Consider the following 22,328-nt stretch of genomic DNA (forward strand, 5'->3'; position numbering starts at 1 on the left):
ATCGGGATCTTTTCCAATGAGTTGGCTCTTCACATCAGGTGGCCAAAGGATTAGAGCTTCAGCTTCAGCATCAGTCCTTCCAATAAATATTCAGAGTCAATTTCCTTTAGGATTGACTAGTTTGATCTCCCTGCTGTCCAAGGGACTCTCAAGAGTCTTCTCCAGCACTATGGTTTGAAAGCATCAATTCTTCGGTGCTTAGCCTTCTCTATGGTCCAGCTCTCACATCTATACATGACTACTGGAAAAACCACACCTTTGACTATATGGACCTTTGTCAGCAAATATATGTAAAGCTACGTATATACGTAAAGCTGAATTTTTCATGTAATTCAACCAAAAGAAAAAATCCACAACAGATTAAATGTAAAAGCAAATATGATAATCTAGCAGTTTTTTATTAAGCCAGACATTAATGAGATTTGGAGAAATTTAATGTGATGTCAATCCTCCCATTAATTTTTTGCTTTAGAAAATATGGTTTAGTCACAAAGTTGTGTTTGACTCTTGCCACTCCATGGACTGTAGCTTGCCAGGCTCCTCTGTCCATGGGATTCTCCAGGCAAAAATACTGGAGTATATAGTTATTTTAAATAAAAATATATTAAAACTTAATAGGTATATCATTATTTTAAAATTAATATTATACATCTAAAAGTTGTGGTAAAATATATATAACCTCAACTTTTCCATTTTAACTATTTTTTTAAGTATATAATTCAGTGGCATTAATTAATGGGTTGGCCAAAAATTTCATTCAGGTTTTTCCATATGACATTACATTCAAAACCATGGCTTGCAGTCAGCACTATCTTATTTCTAAAACTTATTTCCACAAATAGAAACATTGTGCTCTTTAAACAATAACTCCTCATTCTTCCCTCTACCAGCCTGTCTCTATGAGTTTTCCTATTTTAATATTTCATATAAGCAGAATCATACAAGATTTACCCTGTTGTGACTGGCATATACCTAGGAATGAAATTGCTGGGTCATATGGTAATATGGTCATATGGTAAGGGCTTCCCTGGTGGCTCAGATGGTAAAGCGTCTGCCTACAGTGCGGGAGACCCGGGTTTGATCCCTGGATCAGGAAGATCCTCTGGAGAAGGAAATGGCAACTCACTCCAGTATTCTTGCCTGGAATATCTCATGGATGGAGACTGGTAGGCTACAGTCCATGGGGTCGCAAAGAGTCGGACACGACTGAGCGACTTCACTTCATGGTAATTTTAACTTCTTGAGGAACTGCTAAACCAGTTTCCACAGTATCTGCATCATTTTATATTCCCACCAGCAATGTATGAAAGTTCCAATTTCTCCACATCCTTGTCAACAACTGTTGTTTTGTTATTTAATTATAGCTATCCTACTAGGTGTGAAGTGGTATATCATTGCAATTTTGATTTGCATTTTCCTAGTGACCAAAGATATTGAGCATTTTTTCATGTGCTTACTGGCCATTTGTATATCTTCTTTAGAGAAATGACTATTCAAGTCCTTTGTCCATTTTCAATTGGATCGTTTATCTTTTGTTGTTGAGTTGTAGTTCTTTATATATTCTGGATATTAAGCTCTTATCAGATACGTGATTTGCAAATATTTTCTCTCATCTGTGGTTTTCCTTTTCACTCTGTTAGTAGGGTTCTTAGACATATAAATTTTATAAAATCAACTAAGTCCAATTTATCTAATTTCTTTTGAGGCCTGTATGTTTGGTGTTGTATTTAAGAAACTACTGCCAAATCCAAAGTCATAAAGATTTGCCCCTATGTTTTATTCTAAGAGTTTTAGTTTTAGCTCTTATTTAGGTCTTTGATCCATTTTTAGTTAACTATAGTATATTGTGTAAGATAAGGGTCTAACTTTATTCTTCTGCATGTGGATATCCAGTTTTCCCAGAAACATTTGTTAAAGAAACTGTTCTTTCCCATTGAATGCTCTTGGCATTCTAGTCAAAAATCAATTGACCATAGATGTTAGTGAGGTTTTATTCCTGGGCTCTCAATTCTATACTATTTATTGGTTTATATGTCTGTCCCTATGCAGTACCACACTTTTTGATTACTTGTAGCTTTGTAGGAAGTTTTTTAATTGGCAAGTATGAGTACTTTAAATCTGTTTTTCCAAGATTGTTTTGGCTATTTGGGATCCCTTGAAATTTGATATGAATTTTAGGTTGGGTTTGTACATTTGCAAAAAAAGGTGCCATTGGGATTTTGCTAGGGATTACATTGAATCTGCTGATTGCTTGAGTACCGTTTTCATCTTAACAATATATATATTTGGCTGCACCACAGGGCATGCAGGATCTTATTAACGGTTCCCTAACCATGGATCAAACCTCTGCCTCTGTCAGTGAAAGCACAGAGTCCCAATCACTGGATTGCCAGGGAATTCCCATCTTAACAATATTAAGTCCTCCAATCCATGAACACAGACATTTTTCTAATCAATCAATTAAGTTTTTTGGCCTCTCTGCATGGCTTGTGGAATCTTAAATTCCCTGACCAGGGATTAAATCCAGCTCTGACAGTGGAAATGCTGGGTCCTAACCACTAGATCACTGTGGAATTCCCACGGAGGTCTTTTTATTTAGGTCTCCTTTAATTTCTCTCAGAAATATTTTTTCGTTTTCAGTGTGTGAGTTTTGTATCTCATTGGTTGAATTTATTGCTAAGAATTTTTTCTTTTTGATACTATTGTAAGAAAAATTGTTTTCTTAATTTTCTTTTCAGAAATTACTGCTAGTTTACTGCTAGTGTATACAAATCAACTGATGTTGATTTAGTATAACTTTGCTGAATTCATTGATAAGGTTTAACACTTTTTTGTTGGTTTGTGTGGGTTTTTTAGGTTTTTCCACATATAAGATCATGCCAGGAATTCCCTGGCAGTCTAGTCGTTAGGACTCCATGCTTTCACTGCCAAAAGCTCAAGTTCAATCCCTAGTTGTGGAACTAAGATCTCACAAGCAATGTGGTGCAGCCAAAAAGAAAAAAAAAAAAGAAAGAAAGAAAGATCACGTCATCTGCAAACAGAGATAGTTTCACTTCTTCCTTTCCAATATGTATGCATTTTATTTCTTTTTCTTGACTAATTGCTCTGGCTAGAACTCTAGTACTATGATGAACAGAAGTGATGAAAGTGGGCATCCTTATCTTGTTCCTGATCTTAAGAGAAAAAGCTTAAGTTTTTCACCATTGAGTATGCTGTTAGCTGTGGGTTTTTCATATATAGACTTTATATTGAGGAAAGTGAAGTTGCTCAGTCGTGTCTGACTCTCTGTGACCCCATGGACTGTAGCCTATCAGGCTCCTCTGTCCATGGGATTTTCCAGGCAAGAGTGCTGGAGTGGATTGCCATTTCCTTCTCCAGGGGATCTTCCCAAACCAGGAATCGAACCTGGGTCTCCCGCATTGCAGGCAGATGCTTTACCATCTGAGGAAGCTCCCCTCTATTCCTAATTTGAGTATTTTTTATCATAAAAGGGTGCTATATTTGGTCAAATGCCTTTTCTGCATCCATTTAGAGGGTCATGTGGTCTTTTTTCCCTTCTGTCTATTAATGTGGTGTATTATATTGATTGATTTTTGTATATCCAACTATCCTTGCATTCCTGGGGTAGTCTCAGGAATATAAACAATGCCAATCTTCTTATTAATTTTTTAAAAATATGGCTATTTTAAATAAAATGTTATAGTATTTTTAAATTAATTAGTAATTATTTAAGATTGTTCTTTTGATTTTACATGATAAATATTGACAAGTATGACTCATTTAATCAAAAACTCTTTGGAAGCCTCAATTTTAAGAGTGCAAAGGGGTCCTGAGATAATTTGAGAACCACTGCCCTAAAGGTATGCTATTACTAATTTTAAAACTTATATGAATAATAAATATATAGAACATAACATACTTGGAAAAGAGAGCTACAAGGTGCTGCTTCAACCAGTCTCTTGGACTTGGTGAAGGCAGAGAAGGAATGACCTGTGGGAATGTATTAACCTGTGTTTGTAAAGGCTGCCCTTCTAGTTTTAAAATTACCTGATGCTGTTGCCATATCTAATTTTGAATTTATACACATTGGGTCCTGCATGAAGAAATCTCGTCTCTGGAAATGGGTAGGTGAAAGGTTTTAAACTCATTGCTTCCAAACAGTAACCTAAATAAAATAAAAGTATTAAAGAATTACAAAAAAGCTAAATATGGTTCCTTATGTACTGGAAATAAAGCCTGTTCCATCTGTAGCATCTCTTCATCAGTATAATGTCCAGTTTTCAGTATCATTGCCTATGTCCCAGGCTCAGTTCTAATATTAATTACCTGGACCATTTCCCTACCTGCATGGGGAGGATACATGATATTCTGAGATAATCTTTATATTTGAAGTCAGAAGACCTAAGTTAAAGTTTTGCTGTTTACCTTATGATCTTGTACAAATTACTTCTTTTCCATGAGACTAATGATACTAACATCTGATGATAACAGGGTTTTTGATAGGATTAAATCTGTCTCCCAAATATCTCTTGCATCTGTTCTCATCCCTTGCCCCCATTTTCTCTGGAACCTAGGCCAATGTGAAGAGGGCTCAAATCAAATAATGAAACAGTTCAAAGGATGCACCAATAAGAGGCAATTAGGAACGCCTCTGCTGTTAATTTTCTATGACGTTTAGGAATTAGCACACCTTCCTGCTACAGCCAATGCAGCAGATAAGGATGTATACTAATGTTTTAAAGTCTTGCCAAGGAGTGCCTTATTTTCCCTACCTCTCAACTATTCTTCTTCACCACTTATGAGAGGACCCTGAGCCCCAAGAGTGCCCCCTATTCTTTTACTTTTCCTATTCCTACTCACTTAAGGGCCTCTCTGTGGGAAACTCAGAAGAAATGGAAAACGAAATATGGCATGCCTCTTCCACTCCAAGAGAGCACTTGGTATGCACTCAGAGGGCTTTTCTATGCCTCTTTTTATTCGTAAGGTAGAGATAATGAGCCTTGTACTTTCTGTCTCTTCATATGGAAGTTTAAATAATAAATAATGAGAGTAAAAGGTCCAGAGTTTCTAGGATCAAATCTACCTATATACAATGCAAGGTATTGATTTCAGAGGCAGCTGAGCTAAGGTAGACAGAACAAGCACAAAGTAAGAATAATTTATGTTTTAATCTCAGTTTCATTATCCCTACATAGTTTTTCTGGGCCTTGGTTTTATTATTTATACAATAATAACAACTTATGTATATAACAACTAACAACAATTTTTTGTCATACCCTATTCTAAGTACCTTATATATAGATCTTACTTAATTCTCACAAAAAGCCTATGAAGTAAGTAGTCTAAATTTGATAGATGAGGAAATTGAAGTACTGAGAGATGAAGTAAGTTTTCTATGGCTATGGATTTTGGAATTGGAATTCAAACTGAGGCAGTGTTAACTGAGACTTGATGGTCTTAACCACTTTTCCACGCTGCTTCCTGGGGTTATTAGAAAGCAAAAAACAAAACAAAACAAAACAAGATAATGACTATAAAATCATTTTGCAAGTACTAACATATTATACGCACATAAAGAACTATTTTCATTATTCTTTCCTCCACATTACCCTGATTCCAAGCCTACTTAGCAGGGAGAACTCTAATATGTACAGTTGGAAGATCTATGTGCCCAAAGAATGGCATTTCCCACAATTTCCAAAGTTCAAGTCTGGGGCTGCCAGTAAAGAGATATCCCAGTGTCCGATCTTAGCTGCTTGGGATTAGAATGACAGGAGGCTGGAGCCAAAACCCGAGACTATTTAGACTAGAACTGCACTCAAAAGTGAAAAGAAATAGTTGGTGCCAACTTCAAAGTTACCAGAGGGGAAATACTGTTCACATCCTGAGAAAAACTTGCACATTCTCCATGCCCTAGGCATGGCAAGAACCCACGCTAGATTTGATAGTGTTTTTGGTGCTAGATGACTTTACCAAGTAGGCAGGGACCACCTGATGAGACTTAGGTTGCTGTCACAAAAACTGAGCCCTTAATTATTCAGAGGGTTCTAAAATGCAGTCACCTCTCTCCACAGACTGAGGACTGGGGCCATCAGAGCAAAGGAAATGAAGAACATTTGCTGGAAATGACAATCCAGAGAGGAAACTTCATGTGCTGTGCTACAGCTGGCTAGCTGAAAGAAGTAAAAACAATCCTCTTCTAGCTGGGGCCTGTTCCTGTTAATTGCTGCCTGCCTGCTTCAGAAACAAACACCACACACTAATTATTCTATTTGAAAATAAAGATTAGACAGCATAATCCCAAACAACCACATAGTAGCAGTGGTTCAAAGATTCACAAGGTTATTTTCCAACATGAGTACTGCAGTCATGGTGACACTATGTCCCAGGAATATATCATTAAGTTGATGAGATCTTACAGATGAAAGGTCAGAGTCTCAGCCAATTTTAGGTGATCATAAAACATGATGCCTTTAAAACAAAAGAAGAGAAGTTACAGGCAATATGGGATAGTGGGAAAGACGCAGGATTGGAATTGGAGGACCAAGGCTTGAGTCCTAGCTCTGCCTCTTAACAGTCATTTGACCTTAATCAAGTCACTTAGCCTTTTCATTTCTCAATCTCTACATCTCTAAAAGGGGAATACACTTATCCCTGAAATTTCTGTGAGGATTAAATGAAATAATGCTGTAAAAAGCACTTCATAAATGCTGGGTAATTATATTAACATTAGCTCTTTTGATATATTTGAAGTTTCTCTCTTAATGCTTTATTAGAAAAGCAAACTCAAGAGAAGTGTTTAGCTTTAGTATCAGTACAAAATCTGACAAATCTCAATTAAGACTTTTTCCTTGAAATTCCCCAATAATAGATTTAAACGACACATAGGCACCGATGTTAGAAAGGGAAAGTTTTTTAAGGTTTTACTAGTTTGTCTCACATAAAGAAACATTTGGGTCACTATACAGAACTTGAATCAGTGCTGAATGCAATATGAAGATAATGATAAGACTACTGAAGCTGAAGGAGAAGATCATACAGAAGTACTGGCATTAAATATATCTGGTGATACTTGATGGGAAAACCCACCTCAGTGTTAATAAAAGAGCTTTCATAAGCATTCATTAAAAATTCACTTACTGAGCAGGTCTAACATAACAGGCTCTGTGACCACTAGAGTTTGGGCCAAAAGGAAAAAAACAGGGAAATCCCACTCATGCTATGAATCCAACATCCAAGTTTTAGAACTGAGGCTGAGGACAGAAGCTTGGCTTCTCCTTTCACCTTCAGAAGTCCCTGGCTAGTTTCAAAAGTCTGCCTGCCTTTGCTGAAATAGATCCAAACTCTCTGAAAACCTATATTTCCAATGAGATTCATGCCTGCCTATAGCTGAAGTGCCCTTCATTTCAGAGGAGACAAAAAGAAGTGAATTCATCAAAGAATGAAATGACTGCTATAGGTAACATAACTCAGTATGGAACCGGGATTAGCCCCCAAGATTGTTGAATCCTTTGGCTGATACATTTTCCATAACACATCACCTGATTATTTTATAATGATCTATAACCCTGGTCAATTGCATAAATCTGGATAGCACCCTCAATTTGGGTACAAAGACATCAAGCCAAAGTGCAGCATTTCCAGATTAAAGCTTCTTAGGATTATATTTTTGGATATAAAGGGTTTCTTTCACATTTGTCTTTGAGCTCTATTTTCAAAAGGAACTACTCTCAGTTTCCTCACCTTGCAGGGTGACTAGGATGATTAATGAAATACTGCATGTATAATTGCTTATTGCAGTGCTCTATGCATAGGTTATTCAATAAGGAATAGCCATTTTAAAAGCAAAACAAATCCAAGAGTTAAGATATAGGACAAGAAGAGCTGATCTAAGACTACCCAAGATTCTTCTATGCCTACTGATGTCATTCTTTCCCATTAGACTTCTACCTACTCTTTCTGGTAAGACACAGTCTTTAAAACATCACTGGCATTTATTCAGAAATATATTTGCAACTGGAACTGTGTCAGATTTTGTTTTGTTTTGTTTGGGAGGGGAGAAGTAACTAAATCTTCTAACAAAGGGATAGGAAGGTGTCCTGAAATGAAATCAAAAGGCCTTAGTGAACAACTCAATAGGGCAGAAAGGAGATTAAGTCAACTTCTTAAGTTACTCTTTACACCTAAATGGCTCTTCCACTTTCATTTTAACCATCCTAAAAGCTAATGGAAGAATTATCTTTGGTCAATAGGTCTAGGCCTTTGCTCCTTACTTGGAAAAAGCAATAGAATGGTATCTAATCTCACCACCCTGCCCATTAGTTGTTGCTTGTTACATGAAGATCCTTGGAGAAGAAAATGGCAACCCACTCCAGTATTCTTGCCTCAAGAATCCCATGGACAGAAGAGCCTAGCAGGCTACAGTTCAAGGGGTCACAAGAGTTGGACACAACTTAATGACTAAACCACCACATGAAGATCAACCTATTAGCATTCATATCACACTGAATTCACTGCAGAACTCTAAAAATCCTAATCCCAGGAATCCTAAAAGCATTTGGATGTAAAATTGCAGGCAATGAGGGATATTTTATTTTTGGTTACACCACTGGGTGAATTGCCCTGAAGCAGTACCTGCAAAGATTTTTAAATGATAAAAAAGCATCAGTACCTTCAGAAGGGCAAATGGTGAAAAGAATATCCTTAGCTAAAGAGAAAGAAGCATCTCTTGCAGTTTTGAGCTATAAACTTTGAGTCCTTGATATACATATCTCAAGGGTCTTAGTGACAGAAGACAGACGAAAGTGTGAAAAGCAAGCTTCTAAAATATACAGCTTTGTTCTTGGCATGAAAAAATGGTAGATTCTGAAGAAACGAAGTTAATAAAAAACTATATTACTTTTTACACAAAGAGAGCAAATTTCACACAGGAAATCTGAAATATTTTACTGCCTTTAATTCTGGTGAGATACTAGGAAGATAAAAATTATATTCACTAGGTTTACAAAAAGATAAAGCTGACATGAGGAGATCATCTAATTTGACCATGGTCATACATCAAGAGCAAGACTAAAACACAGATGTATTGCTAAAGCAAGGTAGTCCCACTGAATTAAGGGTGTCAAGAATATAGTTACCTTATGAATTATCCTAGACTCAATATTAGCCTCAATTCTTTATATCTTTATATTTTACCACCTAAGTATAACTCTAAAATAACAGAATCAGGCATAACTGCTAAGAAACATAAAATTTAGCACTTTGAAAGATCATCAGACCATAGGGATCTGATAAATAAAATCTTAGATTTATAAAAGCACTTTCAGTTTATACAACGCTTTTCCCATCTATCCCTATCTTATAAGATTCAAAAACATCTATTGAAGTAGGCAGGGCAGATTCAGCTAACTTATACTGAATGCTCTCCTAATTTTTATCTGATTTGATCCTCTCGATCTTGTATTCATTCAATATTTATTCATTCAGTTCACAATTATCTGCATATCAACTATGTTCCAGAAACTTAACTGCTGGAGATAAAGTGGGGAATAATAAGAACTCAGTCACTGCCTGAAAAGAACTTACAAATAATTTTAAGGATGATGACTGCTACAAAAAAGGACAGGGTGACAAAGGAACATGACAGAGAATCCTAACCTAGAATGGAAGTCAGGGAACTTTATGTAAGTGACTCATATTTGAAGGATGAGTATGAGTTGGGGAAGACACAAATGGCGGGTGGGTGAGGGGTCTGATGTAGGTACAAGAAAAGCAGATACAACAGTCCTCAGTTGAGAGAGACTGCTGTCATTTCAAGAGAGAGAAGTATAGTACTTCTGAACACAGTTGGCAAGAAGTGTGACAAACTAAGACTACAAAGATAAACAGTGAGTCATCACACATTTGAGAGCCTACTATGTACCAGGTATTTCTTTCAGCAATGATAGAGCAGGTAATAAGAAAGACATGATTCTTTGTCCTTAACAGCTTAGATTTCAGGAAGTTTGGAGAGCAATAATAAACACATAAATAAATCAATGTAATTTGAAGTACTGTAAGTATTATGAAGAAAATAAAACAGGGTTTTGTAGTAGAGAGTGACTGGGAGACTGCTTTAGTGTGGCCAGTGAAGGTCTTTCAGAAGAGATTAAACTGATTTATGGGTTTAATGGAAAGTGAAACGACAAAGTCAAGGGGAAAAGCATTCCAAGCAGGAAAAAACAAGCACAGGTGCCCTGTGATGACTGGTAGTTAAATGACAGAAAGGTCAGTGTCACTGGAGCACAGAGAATGAAGACTTGAGTAGAAAGAAATGAAGTCAGAGAGCTAGACAAGAGCCAGATCATATAAAGGCTGCCAGCCATTGTAGAGTTGCAATTTTATGCTAGTGAAAGTGAAAGTTGCTCAGTCTTGTCTGACTCTTTGCGACACCATGGACTATACAGTCCATGGAATTCTCCAGGCTAGAATACTGGAGTGGGTAGCCTTTTCCTTCTCCAGTGGATCTTCTCAACCCAGGGATTGAACCCAGGTCTCCTAAAAAGAAGTGTAATTACTTTATTTATGCTTTAGAAACAGTACTCTGCCTGCCAAGAGAAAGATGAATTGAAGAGTTATGGTAGTTCAGCAGAAAGATGCTTCAGATTCTGACTTTGAGGTCTTAGTAGTCAGTCACTAGTAATATTGGGGGTATATTTTAGACTGATGGACTAGATGTGAGAATCAAGAATGGCTCTTGATTTTGGCCTATGCTATTCAGACAGGTAATGGTACATACCCTTTACTGAGATGGAGAAGAATTCTGAAGAAAAAGATTTGCCATTCTAGGGAATTCTCTGGCAGTCCAGCAGTTAGGACTCTGGGCTTTCACTGCCAAAGGCCCAAGTTCAATCTCTGGCAGGGCAACTAAGGTCCCATAAGCTGCTTGGTGCCACCAAAAAAAAAATTTGCCATTCTCTTTCTGTTCTGTGTAAGCGTGAGAGGCCTGTTAGATATCCCAGTGGATGTGTCAAGGGGGTGGTCTCTTGGTATGCAAGGAGTGGAAATCAGGATAGAAATATAAACTTGAGTTATCAGTGCTTAGATGGTATTTGAAGATGGTATTGGAAGCTATTTGAACAGTAAGATCATCCAGGGAGAAAATACAGATAGAGAAGGAAAGAGAGCCGTCCTCATAGGCCAGGCTATGAACTGTGAAGTCTATCCAAAGAACAATCAGAAGGCATTGAAGGGCATAATAAAGAGATGACATGATCACATATCTGTGGGTTAAAAAAAACAACAAACAAACCAAAAAATCAAAACAAGCCCTCTGATTGTAATGTAGGAAATAACCCAGAACCAGAACAGATGAAAGAGGCTCCGTTAGGAGACTCCTGTGGTTCCTGGCAGAAGCTGATAATAGCCTGGTTTATAGTGATGAGAGTGGAGATGAAGAGAAGTGGTCTGGTTTAGAAGACATCTAGTCATGATTTGGTGACTTGATAGGGTAAGGAAGAAGTCCAGACAAGGATTGTGAGCTGCTTGAACAAACAATTGAAAAATAAAGATACCCCCCACCCCCCCTACCCTACCCCCACCCCCCCCCCCCCCCACCCTACCCCCACCCCCCCACCCCCCCACCCTACCCCCACCCCCCCCACCCCCCCGCTGCCAAAAAAGGAGCCTTAGAAAGTAAGTTTTTGAAGGGAAGATAATTGAGTCCATTTTGGGATATGCTCAGCCTTAAGGTGCCCACAAGATATCTAGACATTCTAGGTAGGCTGTTGGATATTGTGGTAGGTTTACTATCTGCAGATTAAGGAATTAATGTTCAGAAAAGTCAAGGACATAGGGTCAAGTATACCTTTCCCAGATGCCAAGATTCAAGGGCCTGAGTAGCTGAACAGAGAGATCTCACTGAGAGCTATGAGTCAAATATTGATACTTACTTCCTAGATTCAGTCAGGCATCTGAAAACAAGAAATTCATTCAAATCATTAAGACATGATGTGACAAGACATATTTCGATGAAAGAAGTCATGTTTTCACGCCAACTCCTAAGCCTGAGTTAGAGGATGGTTATGAGCCAGAATGATGGCTTTTGCGTGCAGCTTTGTTTTTTTAAGAGGCTGTGGTGAGGGGGCGCTGGGGGGCTCAGAAGCCTGAATCTGTGCCAGAGGCAGCACTTCGTGCTGGGTGTGGTGTGGCTGCAAGAACTCTCCCTGGGGTTCCTTCACCTCCGCCCTGCTCACTCGCCTGTGGAAGGGTGTCTATAGTTCGGTGCCTGCCCGTCTTCCATCCCTGCTCACTTGGTTACCCGGACCTGAGCTCCAGGCCGCCGCCCTAACCACGAGGCCCAGCGCTGAGCGTCCAAAGGGGCCCGGGGCTTCTAAGGCTGCCTCAGGAGGCGGCTGCGGAATGGGGACTGGGCCCGAAATCTCCTTCAGAGAAAGGCGCCAACCTCACTAGAGAAACAGGCCGCTGCCAGTTGTTACCTCAGACCCAAGGACCTCCCAGGCGCGGCCTGGCGCTTTCTTACAAGGGTTCTTCGTGCCTCATCAAATTGGCCTCGGCCAGGGTACCCACTAAAGTCTGTTCTTTAAAAAGAGCGGGCGCCGACCTCGCGCGAAGCCTGGCTTGCTGACCTGCTCGCCCTCGCGCCCACAACTCAACTCTCGCCGCGGGCAGACCAGGCCTTCAGCGCACGCGCAACTGCGCACCCAGGTCGCCAGGTAGACGCGCTCCGAGGCCTGGGCCACGGTCTGCGCGTGCGCGCCGCTGAGACGCTGCCCGGGGGTCGCGTGAGACCGAAACCCAGGACGGCGGCCAGCCCGCGGGAGCACAGAATCCGTGTCTTTCCCTGGTTCCTGAGCTCCTCTTCCCGTTGGTCTTTCTGTGCCTGGCGTGGGTGGGTCTGGTACCGTGGACCGCGGAGCTCCTACTGTGTGTCGCATCGTGCTGGCGCTTTCCGTACACGCGCTTCTTTTAACCCTCACCCCTGTCCTGTACAGCAGTTATTAATATCCCAGTTCTAAAGAGGCCAGGAAACAGGAGCGACTTGTGGACACGCAAGGACTTGAACACTCAGATGAGGTTTTGTGACTCCAAAGCCCAGCACCTTCCCATCCACTTCCTGCTGATCAAATTCTGACTGCCTTGTGAATTATTAAACGCCTCAGTCCCACATCCAGTGGGTGTCCTGAGTTCCTGATAATGGACCTGCCTACTTGGGAGACACCCCTCGGCCACAACTCTTATCCCTGTAGTCCTGCATTCTCCAATCTCCATTTTTGCTGTTCATGCCATCCCCTCTGCATGGAATACCTCCCCCTACCGTAAGGCCACCCCATTTTAAAGCCTACTCCATATGCTGACGGCTGAGTCTTGTGTATTTTTCATACTCAGGACCACTGAGCATCTACTATCAGCTAGTGCTCCACAAGGGCCTGGGAAAGCAAGGCAGGAAAGAGAGGAAAGAAGTGGGAGCAGGAGGGAGACAGGAAACTAGATCCGAGGAGGATGCCTACCCCATCCAAAAAGGGCATCTGCCAGCCAGTCACCTACTGAAAGAAGGGAAGTGTGGCCTGGTAATATCCAATCTGATTTTCTTGAGAAATCTCCCAAAGTGTTGGCGGGGCTTTCCTAGTGGTCCAGTGGTTAAGAGTCCATCTTACAATGCAGGGATAATGGTTGGGTCCCTGGTCCAGGAAGATCCCACATGCTTTGGAGCTGCTAAACCTGTGCACAACTACTGAGCCTGCACGCTGGAGCCCAGGAGCCAGGAACTAAGGCCGCGCACCGGAGAGCCTGTGCTCAGCGTCAAGAGAAGCCACCACACTGAGAAGCCAGTGCACGGCAGCTAGAGAGTAGCCCCTGCTCTCCACAACTAGAGACAGCCTGTGCAGAGCAATGAAAGATCCAGTGCAGCCAAAAATAAATAAAATTATTTTTTAAATAAAAATGTTGGCAACAGTTGAAAAACTTGAATACACTGTGTGGACTGAAACGAACACTTTGGAGGCAGACCTAGCTCTTGAGCCACCTATATGTAGCTCTGACCTTGACTGACACAGTAAAAGTTGACCAAGTGGATACAGCTTGAGTCCCAGCACAGGGCACCTTCAGGCCACTATTGGGTGCACATCCCTTGCACTCTCCAGGCCTGGGAACCAACAGAAAAAAACCTTTTTGGGTAGAGGTGGGGTCAACGCAGGGAAAAGGAATCAGTCTGCTGAGAGCCTGAAGAAAACTGTTGTGTACCTGTGCTGGTTACTTTCTATCTATTTACCTGGACATTGTTTGTACCTAAGATTGTGGTAAGGAAGGTCATGAGTCTTACATGACCACCTGTGTAATGTATGTGAAGATTTCCTGTGGAGGAGGTCCCCTGGCCAGGGATAAAGGACAGAGGAAGTAACCACTGTTTGGACATAAATAGCCCTCAGTTTCAACCAGCTTAGAGGGAAATAGACAAAAACCCAGGGGATTCCAGAAACCCCTGGGGCATTATTACAACCCCAAATGACCGAACACCCCACTACCAGTCATCTACAACCATGGAGTGTCAAGGGAAACAAAAGGAACACATAAACACTATGAAGGGATGAGACTGAACCAGAGTGCTCTCTGGCAGACACATATGTACACATACACTGCTATCGAGGCATGGAAGCAACATTTGGTGGGTCCAAGGTGAACTCTCAGCCCATGTGGCCCACTGGCATTTCTCCCTGTCCAAGGAGAGTGCCGGCTCCGTGTTGGGCTCTATCCTTAGTAATGAGGCCAGGGTTGCTTCCACCGGCTCACGCTGAGGGCCCAGAGTGGCATGCAGCTTATTGTTGTGTCTGACTGTTTGCGACCACATGGACTACAGCACGCCAGTCTTCCCTGTCCTCCACCATCTCATGGAGCTTGTTCAAACTCATGTCCATGGAGTTGGTGATGCCATCCAACCATCTCATCCTCTGTTGTCCCCTTCTCCTCCTGTCTTCAGTCTTTCCCAGCATCAGGATCTTTTCTAATGAACCGGCTCTTCGCATCAGGTGGCCAAAGTATTGGAGCTTCAGCTTCAGCATGAGTCTTTCCAATGAATATTCAGGACTGATTTCCTTTAGGATTGACTGGTTTGATTTCCTTGCGGTCCGAGAGACTCTCAAGAGTCTTCTCCAGCACCACAGCTCAAAAGCATCAATTCTTCAGTGCTCAGCCTTTATGGTCCAACTCTCACCTTCATACATGACTACTAGAAAAACCATAACTTCGACTATTACAGACCTTTGTTGGCAAAGTCATGTCTCTGCTTTTTAATACGCTGTCTAGGTTTGTCATAGCTTTTCTTCCACGGAGCAAGCCTCTTTTGATTTTATGGCTGCAGTCACCATCTGCAGTGATTTTGGAGCCCAAGAAAATAAAATCTGTCACTGTTTCCATTGTTTTTCCATCTATTTGACATGAAGTGATGGGACTGGATGCCATGATCTTAGTTTTCTGAAGGTTGAGTTTTAAGCCAGCTTTTTCACTCTCCTCTTTCACCTTCATCTAGAGGCTCTTTGCTTTCTGCCATAAAGGTGGTGCCATCTGCGTATCTGAGGTTATTGATATTTCTCCTGGCAACTTGATTCCAGCTTGTGCTTCATCCAGCCCAGAATTTTGTATGATGTACTATGCCTAGAAGTTAAATAAGCAGGGTGACAATATACAGCCTTAATGTACTCCTTTCCCAGTCCATTGTTCCATGTCTGATTCTAACTGTTGCTTCTTGACCTGCATACAGGTTTCTCAGGAAGCAAGTCAGGTGGTCTGATATTTCCATCTCTTTAAGAATTTTCCACAGTTTGTTGTGATCCACAGAGTCAAAGGCTTTAGTGTAGTCAATGAAGCAGAAGTAGATGTTTTTCGGGAATTCTCTTGCTTTTTCTATGATCCAGTGGATGTTGGCAATTTGACCTCTGGTTCCTCTGTCTTTTCTAAATCCAGCTTGAACATCTGGGAGTTCTTCGTTCACATACTATTGAAGCCTAGCATGGAGAACTTTGAGCATTACTTTGAGCAGTAATGTGTGAAATGAGTGCAATTGTGCAGTAATTTGAGCATTCTTTGGCATTGCCTTTCTTTGGGATTGGGATGAAAACTGACCTTTTCCAGTCTTGTGGCCACTGCTGAGTTTTCCAAATTTGTTGGCATACTGAGTGCAGCACTTTCACAGCATCATCTTTTAGGATTTGAAACAGCTCAGCTGGAATTCTATCACCTCCACTAGCTTTATCCATAGTAATGCTTCCTAAGGCCCACTTGATTTCACACTCCAGGATGTCTGGCTCTAGGTGAGTGATCACACCATCATGGTTATCTGGGTTATTAAGATCTTTTTTGTATAGTTCTTCTGTGTATTCTTGCCACCTCTTCTTAATATCTTCTGTTTCTGTTAGGTCCATAACATTTGGGTTCTTTATTGTGCCCATCTTTGCATGAAATATTCCCTTGGTATCTCTGATTTTCTTGAAGAGATCTCTAGTCTTTCCATTCTATTGTTTTCCTCTATTTCCTTGCATTGATTACTTTGGAAGTCTTCCTTATCTCTCCTTGTTATTCTTTGGGACTCTGCATTTGGATGGATATATCTTTCCTTTTCTCCTTTGTAGGCATACAGCTACTGAAGGAATTCTTACCTGAGACAACAGGAGACCCTTTCGTGGGACACAACACCTGAGCAGGAATGCTAAGTGCCAAAAATTCTAGGAGTGGAATTAGAGCAAGTGACATTATTGGACAAGGTGGGGAGGCTAAAGTGAGTATTTAACTTAGAGTGGATTTAGGAATTTGGAGCCAGTGAGATAAAGAGCTACTAAATATTTGCTCAATCAACAAACATTTGTTGAGTAACTTCTATACAAGCACTGTTCTGAGCCCTTAGGGATACCTTGGTGAACAAGCCAAAGTCAGCTGTCATTATGGGGATGTGTGTCACCTAGATGTGAAGGTTGTAGTGTGCTTTGGTGAATCACCAGGAGAGTTGTATGGGCTGATGACCCTGCTTAAGGAGCTAGAAGTGGAAGAGATACTGACTGCAGAGATGAGACAGTGGGAGAGGGCACCCCTTCTGGGCCTGAGGACTGCCTTGTTCCCTGGGATTCTTTTTCCTTCAGTTCAGTTCAGTTGCTCAGTCGTGTCCGACTCTTTGCGACCCCATGGACTGCAGCACACCAGGCTTCGTTATCTATCACCAACTCCAGGATCTTGTTCAAACTCATGTCCATCAAGTCAGTGATGCCATCCAACCAGTCCATCCTCTATTGTCCCCTTCTCCTCCTGCCTTCAATTTTTCCCAACATCAGGGTCTTTTCCAATGAGTCAGTTTTTTACATCAGGTGTCCAAAGTATTGGAGTTTCAGCTTCAGCATCAGTCCTTCCATTGAATATTCAGGACTGATTTCCTTGAGGGTTGACTGGTTTGATCTCTTTGCTGTCCAAGGGACTCTCAAGAGTCTTCTCCAACACCATAGTTCAAAAGCATCAATTCTTCGGCGCTCAGCTTTCTTTATAGTCCAACTATCACATCCACTAGAGAAGGAAATGGCAACCCACTCCAGTGTTCTTGCCTGGAGAATCCCAGGGACGGGCAAGCCTAGTGGGCTGCCGTCTATGGGGTCGCACAGAGTCAGACACGACTGGAGCGACTTAGCAGCAGCAGCAGCATCACATCCATACATGACTAGTGGAAAAACCAACTTTTAAAAATTTACATATAATATAATTCACTATTTCTGATGTATGTGTATGATTTTTAGCATATGCTTAGACTGAAGGATAAATCAGGATAGAGAACAATTTTATCACACTAAAAAATTCCCTCAAGATGCAGTTAAACCTTCCTCTCACCCTCAACCACTGGCAACCTGTCCTTCATTCCTAAAGTTTTGCCTTTTCCAGAGGGCCATATAAATGAAGTCTCATGGTGTGTAACCAGGAATTAGGTTGTTTCTCTTATTGAAATGCATTTAGATTTATCCATGTTTGTTTTTCTTTTTTTTTTTCTGGCCATCCCATGAGCAGAGTCCTAACCACTGGACTGTCAGTGAATTCCCTAAATTTATCCATGTTGTTGCATGTATCAATATTTAACTCCAGAAAAAAAAAAAGTTAACTCCTCTTTATTGTTGAGTGCTGTGCTAAATCACTTCAGTCATGTCCAACTCTTTGCAATACTATGGACAGTAGCCTGCCAGGCTCTTCTGTCCAGGGGATTCTCCAGGCCTATTCCAGGGGATCTTCCCAACCCAGGGATTGAACCGGCATCACTTTCATTTCCTGCATTGACAGGCAGGTTCTTTACCTCTAGCGCCACCTGGGAAGCATTGCTGAGTACTGTTCTGTTGCATGGCTATACCACTGTTTATTTGCCTATTGATAAATATTTCGGTTGTTTTCAATTTGGTGCTATTGTGAATAGTTTCTATAAGCATTCATGTACCAGTTGTTTTGTGAATTTAAGCCTTCATATTGTTTTTCCTGTTTTTTTGGCTGGACTGCACAGCATGCAGGATCTTAGTTCCCAGAGCAGGGATCAAACCTGTGCCCCAGGCAGTGGAAGAGCTGAGTCAACCACTTGACCACCAGGGAAGTTCCAAGTCTTCATATGTATTAAGTAAATACCTCAAAGCAGGATTGCTGGGCTATGAAATCAACCCTGCATATTCACTGGAGGGAGGATGCTGCAGCTGACCTCCAATACTTTGGCCACCTGATGGAGAGACAACTCATTGGAAAAGACCCTGATGCTGGAAAAGATTGAAGGCAAAAGGAGAAGAGGGTGGCAGAGGATGAGATGGTTGGGTGGCATCATCAAATCAATGGACATAAGTCTGAGCAAACTCTTGGAGACAGAGAAGGACAGGGAGGCCTGGCGTGCTGCCTTCCATGGGGTCTGAAAGAATTGGACACTACTTAGCGACTGAACAACAATGACAACAACAACATGGTAAGTATATGTTTAATTTTATAAGGAATTACCAAACTGTTTTCTGGAGTGGCTGCACCATTTTGCATTCCCATCAGCAGAATATGAGAGTTTCAGCTGCTCTGAATCTTAATCACCATTTGATATCTTCAGTTAAAATTTTTTTTGTCTTTCTAATAGATGTTGAACTAGGAATCAGAGAACTAAAATGGACTGGAATGGGTGAATTTAACTCAGATGACCATTACATCTACTACTGCGGGCAGGAATCCCTCAGAAGAAATGGAATAGCCATCATGGTCAACAAAAGAGTCCAAAATGCAGTACTTGGATGCAGTCTCAAAAACGACAGAATGATCTCTGTGCGTCTCCAAGGCAAACCATTCAATATCACAGTTATCCAAGTCTATGCCCCAACCAGTAACGCTGAAGAAACTGAAGTTGAACAGTTCTATGAAGACCTACAAGACCTTTTAGAACTAATGCCCCAAAAAGATGTCCTTTTCATTATAGGGGACTGGAATGCAAAAGTAGGAAGTCAAGAAACACCTGGAGTAACAGGCAAATTTGGCCTTGGAATGCGGAATGAAGCAGGGCAAAGACTAATAGAGTTTTGCCAAGAAAATGCACTGGTCATAGCAAACACCCTCTTCCAACAACACAAGAGAAGACTCTACACATGGGCATCACCAGATGGTCAACACCGAAATCAGATTGATTATATTCTATGCAGCCAAAGATGGAGAAGCTCTATACAGTCAACAAAAACAAGACCAGGAGCTGACTGTGGCTCAGATCATGAACTCCTTATTACCAAATTCAGACTTAAATTGAAGAAAGTAGGGAAAACCGCTAGACCATTCAGGTATGACCCAAATCAAATCCCTTATGATTATACAGTGGAAGTGAGAAATATATTTAAGGGCCTAGATCTGATAGATAGAGTGCCTGATGAACTATGGACTGAGGTTCGTGACATTGTACAGGAGACAGGGATCAAGACCATCCCCATGGAAAAGAAATGCAAAAAAGCAAAATGGCTGTCTGGGGAGGCCTTACAAATAGCTGTGAAAAGAAGAGAGGTGAAAAGCAAAGGAGAAAAGCAAAGATATAAGCATCTGAATGCAAAGTTCCAAAGAATAGCAAGAAGAGATAAGAAAGCCTTCTTCAGCAATCAGTGCAAACAAATAGAGGAAAACAACAGAATGGGAAAGACTAGAGATCTCTTCAAGAAAATTAGAGACACCAAGGGAACATTTCATGCAAAGATGGGCTCGATAAAGGACAGAAATGGTATGGACCTAACAGAAGCAGAAGATATTAAGAAAAGGTGGCAAGAACACATGGAAGAACTGTTCAGAAAAGATCTTCACGACCCAGATAATCATGATGATGTGATCACTAATCTAGAGCCAGACATCTTGGAAAGTGAAGTCAAGTGGGCCTTAGAAAGCATCACTACGAACAAAGCTAGTGGAGGTGATGGAATTCCAGTTGAGCTATTTCAAATCCTGAAAGATGATGCTGTGAAAGTGCCGCACTCAATATGCCAGCAAATTTGGAAAACTCAGCAGTGGCCACAGGACTGGAAAAGGTCAGTTTTCATTCCAATTCCAAAGAAAGGAAATGCAAAAAAATGCTCAAACTACCGCACAATTGCACTCATCTCACATGCTAGTAAAGTAATGCTCAAAATTCTCCAAGCCAGGCTTCAGCAGTACGTGAACCGTGAACTCCCTGATGTTCAAGCTGGTTTTAGAAAAGGCAGAGGAACCAGAGATCAAATTGCCAACATCCGCTGGATCATGGAAAAAGCAAAAGAGTTCCAGAAAAACATCTATTTCTGCTTTATTGACTATGCCAAAGCCTTTGACTGTGTGGATCACAACAAACTGTGGAAAATTCTGAGAGAGATGGGAATACCAGACCACCTGACCTGCCTCTTGAGAAATCTGTATGCAGGTCAGGAAGCAACAGTTAGAACTGGACATGGAACAACACACTGGTTCCAAATAGGAAAAGGAGTACGTCAAGGCTATATATTGTCACCCTGCTTATTTAACTTATATGCAGAGTACATCATGAGAAACACTGGACTGGAAGAAACACAAGCTGGAATCAAGATTGCTGGAAGAACTATCAATAACCTCAGATATGCAGATGACACCACCCTTATGGCAGAAAGTGAAGAGGAACTAAAAAGCCTCTTGATGAAAGTGAAAGAGGAGAGTGAAAAAGTTGGCTTAAAGCTCAACATTCAGAAAACGAAGATCATGGCATCTGGTCCCATCACTTCATGGCAAATAGATAGGGAAACAGTGGAAACAGTGTCAGACTTTATTTTGGGGGGCTCCAGAATCACTGCAGATGGTGACTGCAGCCATGAAATTAAAAGACGCTTACTCCTTGAAAGAAAAGTTATGACCAACCTAGATAGTATATTCAAAAGCAGAGACATTACTTTGCCGACTAAGGTCCGTCTAGTCAAAGCTATGGTTTTTCCTGTGGTCATGTATGGATGTGAGAGTTGGGCTGTGAAGAAGGCTGAGCGCCAAAGAATGGATGCCTTTGAACTGTGGTGTTGGAGAAGACTCTTGAGAGTCCCTTGGACTGCAAGGAGATCCAACCAGTCCATTCTGAAGGAGATCAACCCTGGGATTTCTTTGGAAGGAATGATGCTAAAACTGAAACTCCAGTACTTTGGCCACCTCATGTGAAGGGTTGACTCACTGGAAAATACTCTGATGCTGGGAGGGATTGGGAGGCAGGAGGAGAAGGGGATGACCGAGGATGAGATGGCTGGATGGCATCACGGACTCGATGGACGTGACTCTGAGTGAACTCTGGGAGATGGTGATGAACAGGGAGGCCTGGTGTGCTGCGATTCATGGGGTCACAAAGAGTCGGACACTACTGAGCAACTGAACTGAACTGAACTGAACAGATGTTGATGGTATCTAGTTGTAGATCTAATTTGCATTTCCCTAATGACTAATGAAATTAAAAGACACTTACTCCTTGGAAGGAAAGTTATGACCAACCTAGATAGCATATTAAAAAGCAGAGACATTACATTGCCAACAAAGGTCCGTCTAGTCAAGGTTATGGTTTTTCCTGTGGTCATGTATGGATGTGAGAGTTGGACTGTGAAGAAAGCTCAGCGCTGAAGAATTGATGCTTTTGAACTGTGGTGTTGGAGAAGACTCTTGAGAGTCCCTTGGACTGCAAGGAGATCCAACCAGTCCATCCTAAAGGAGATCAGTCCTGGGTGTTCATTGGAAGGACTGATGCTGAAGCTGAAACTCCAGTACTTTGGCCACCTCATGCGAAGAGTTGACTCATTGGAAAAGACCCTGATGCTGGGAGGGGTTGGGGCAGTTGAAGAAAGGGA

General features: G+C 41.3%; 1 protein-coding gene across 2 annotated transcripts in view; it reads right to left on the bottom strand.

Moving 5' to 3' along the window:
- Positions 1-22,328, bottom strand: part of MAJIN (membrane anchored junction protein) — a 54,225-nt gene that overhangs the window by 13,047 nt on the left and 18,850 nt on the right. The window contains exon 1 of one of the 2 annotated variants that reach the window (XM_060404086.1): positions 4,048-4,153. The exons of the other annotated variant lie outside the window; for it this stretch is intronic. Coding sequence (XP_060260069.1) covers positions 4,048-4,148 — 101 coding nt within the window. The 5' untranslated portion in view covers positions 4,149-4,153. Of the gene's footprint in view, positions 1-4,047; positions 4,154-22,328 lie in introns of those variants that run through there. 2 annotated transcript variants of the gene reach the window in all.

Source organism: Ovis aries, chromosome 21, assembly GCF_016772045.2.
Source record: "Ovis aries strain OAR_USU_Benz2616 breed Rambouillet chromosome 21, ARS-UI_Ramb_v3.0, whole genome shotgun sequence".
In the NCBI taxonomy this organism is placed as follows: Eukaryota; Metazoa; Chordata; class Mammalia; order Artiodactyla; family Bovidae; genus Ovis; species Ovis aries.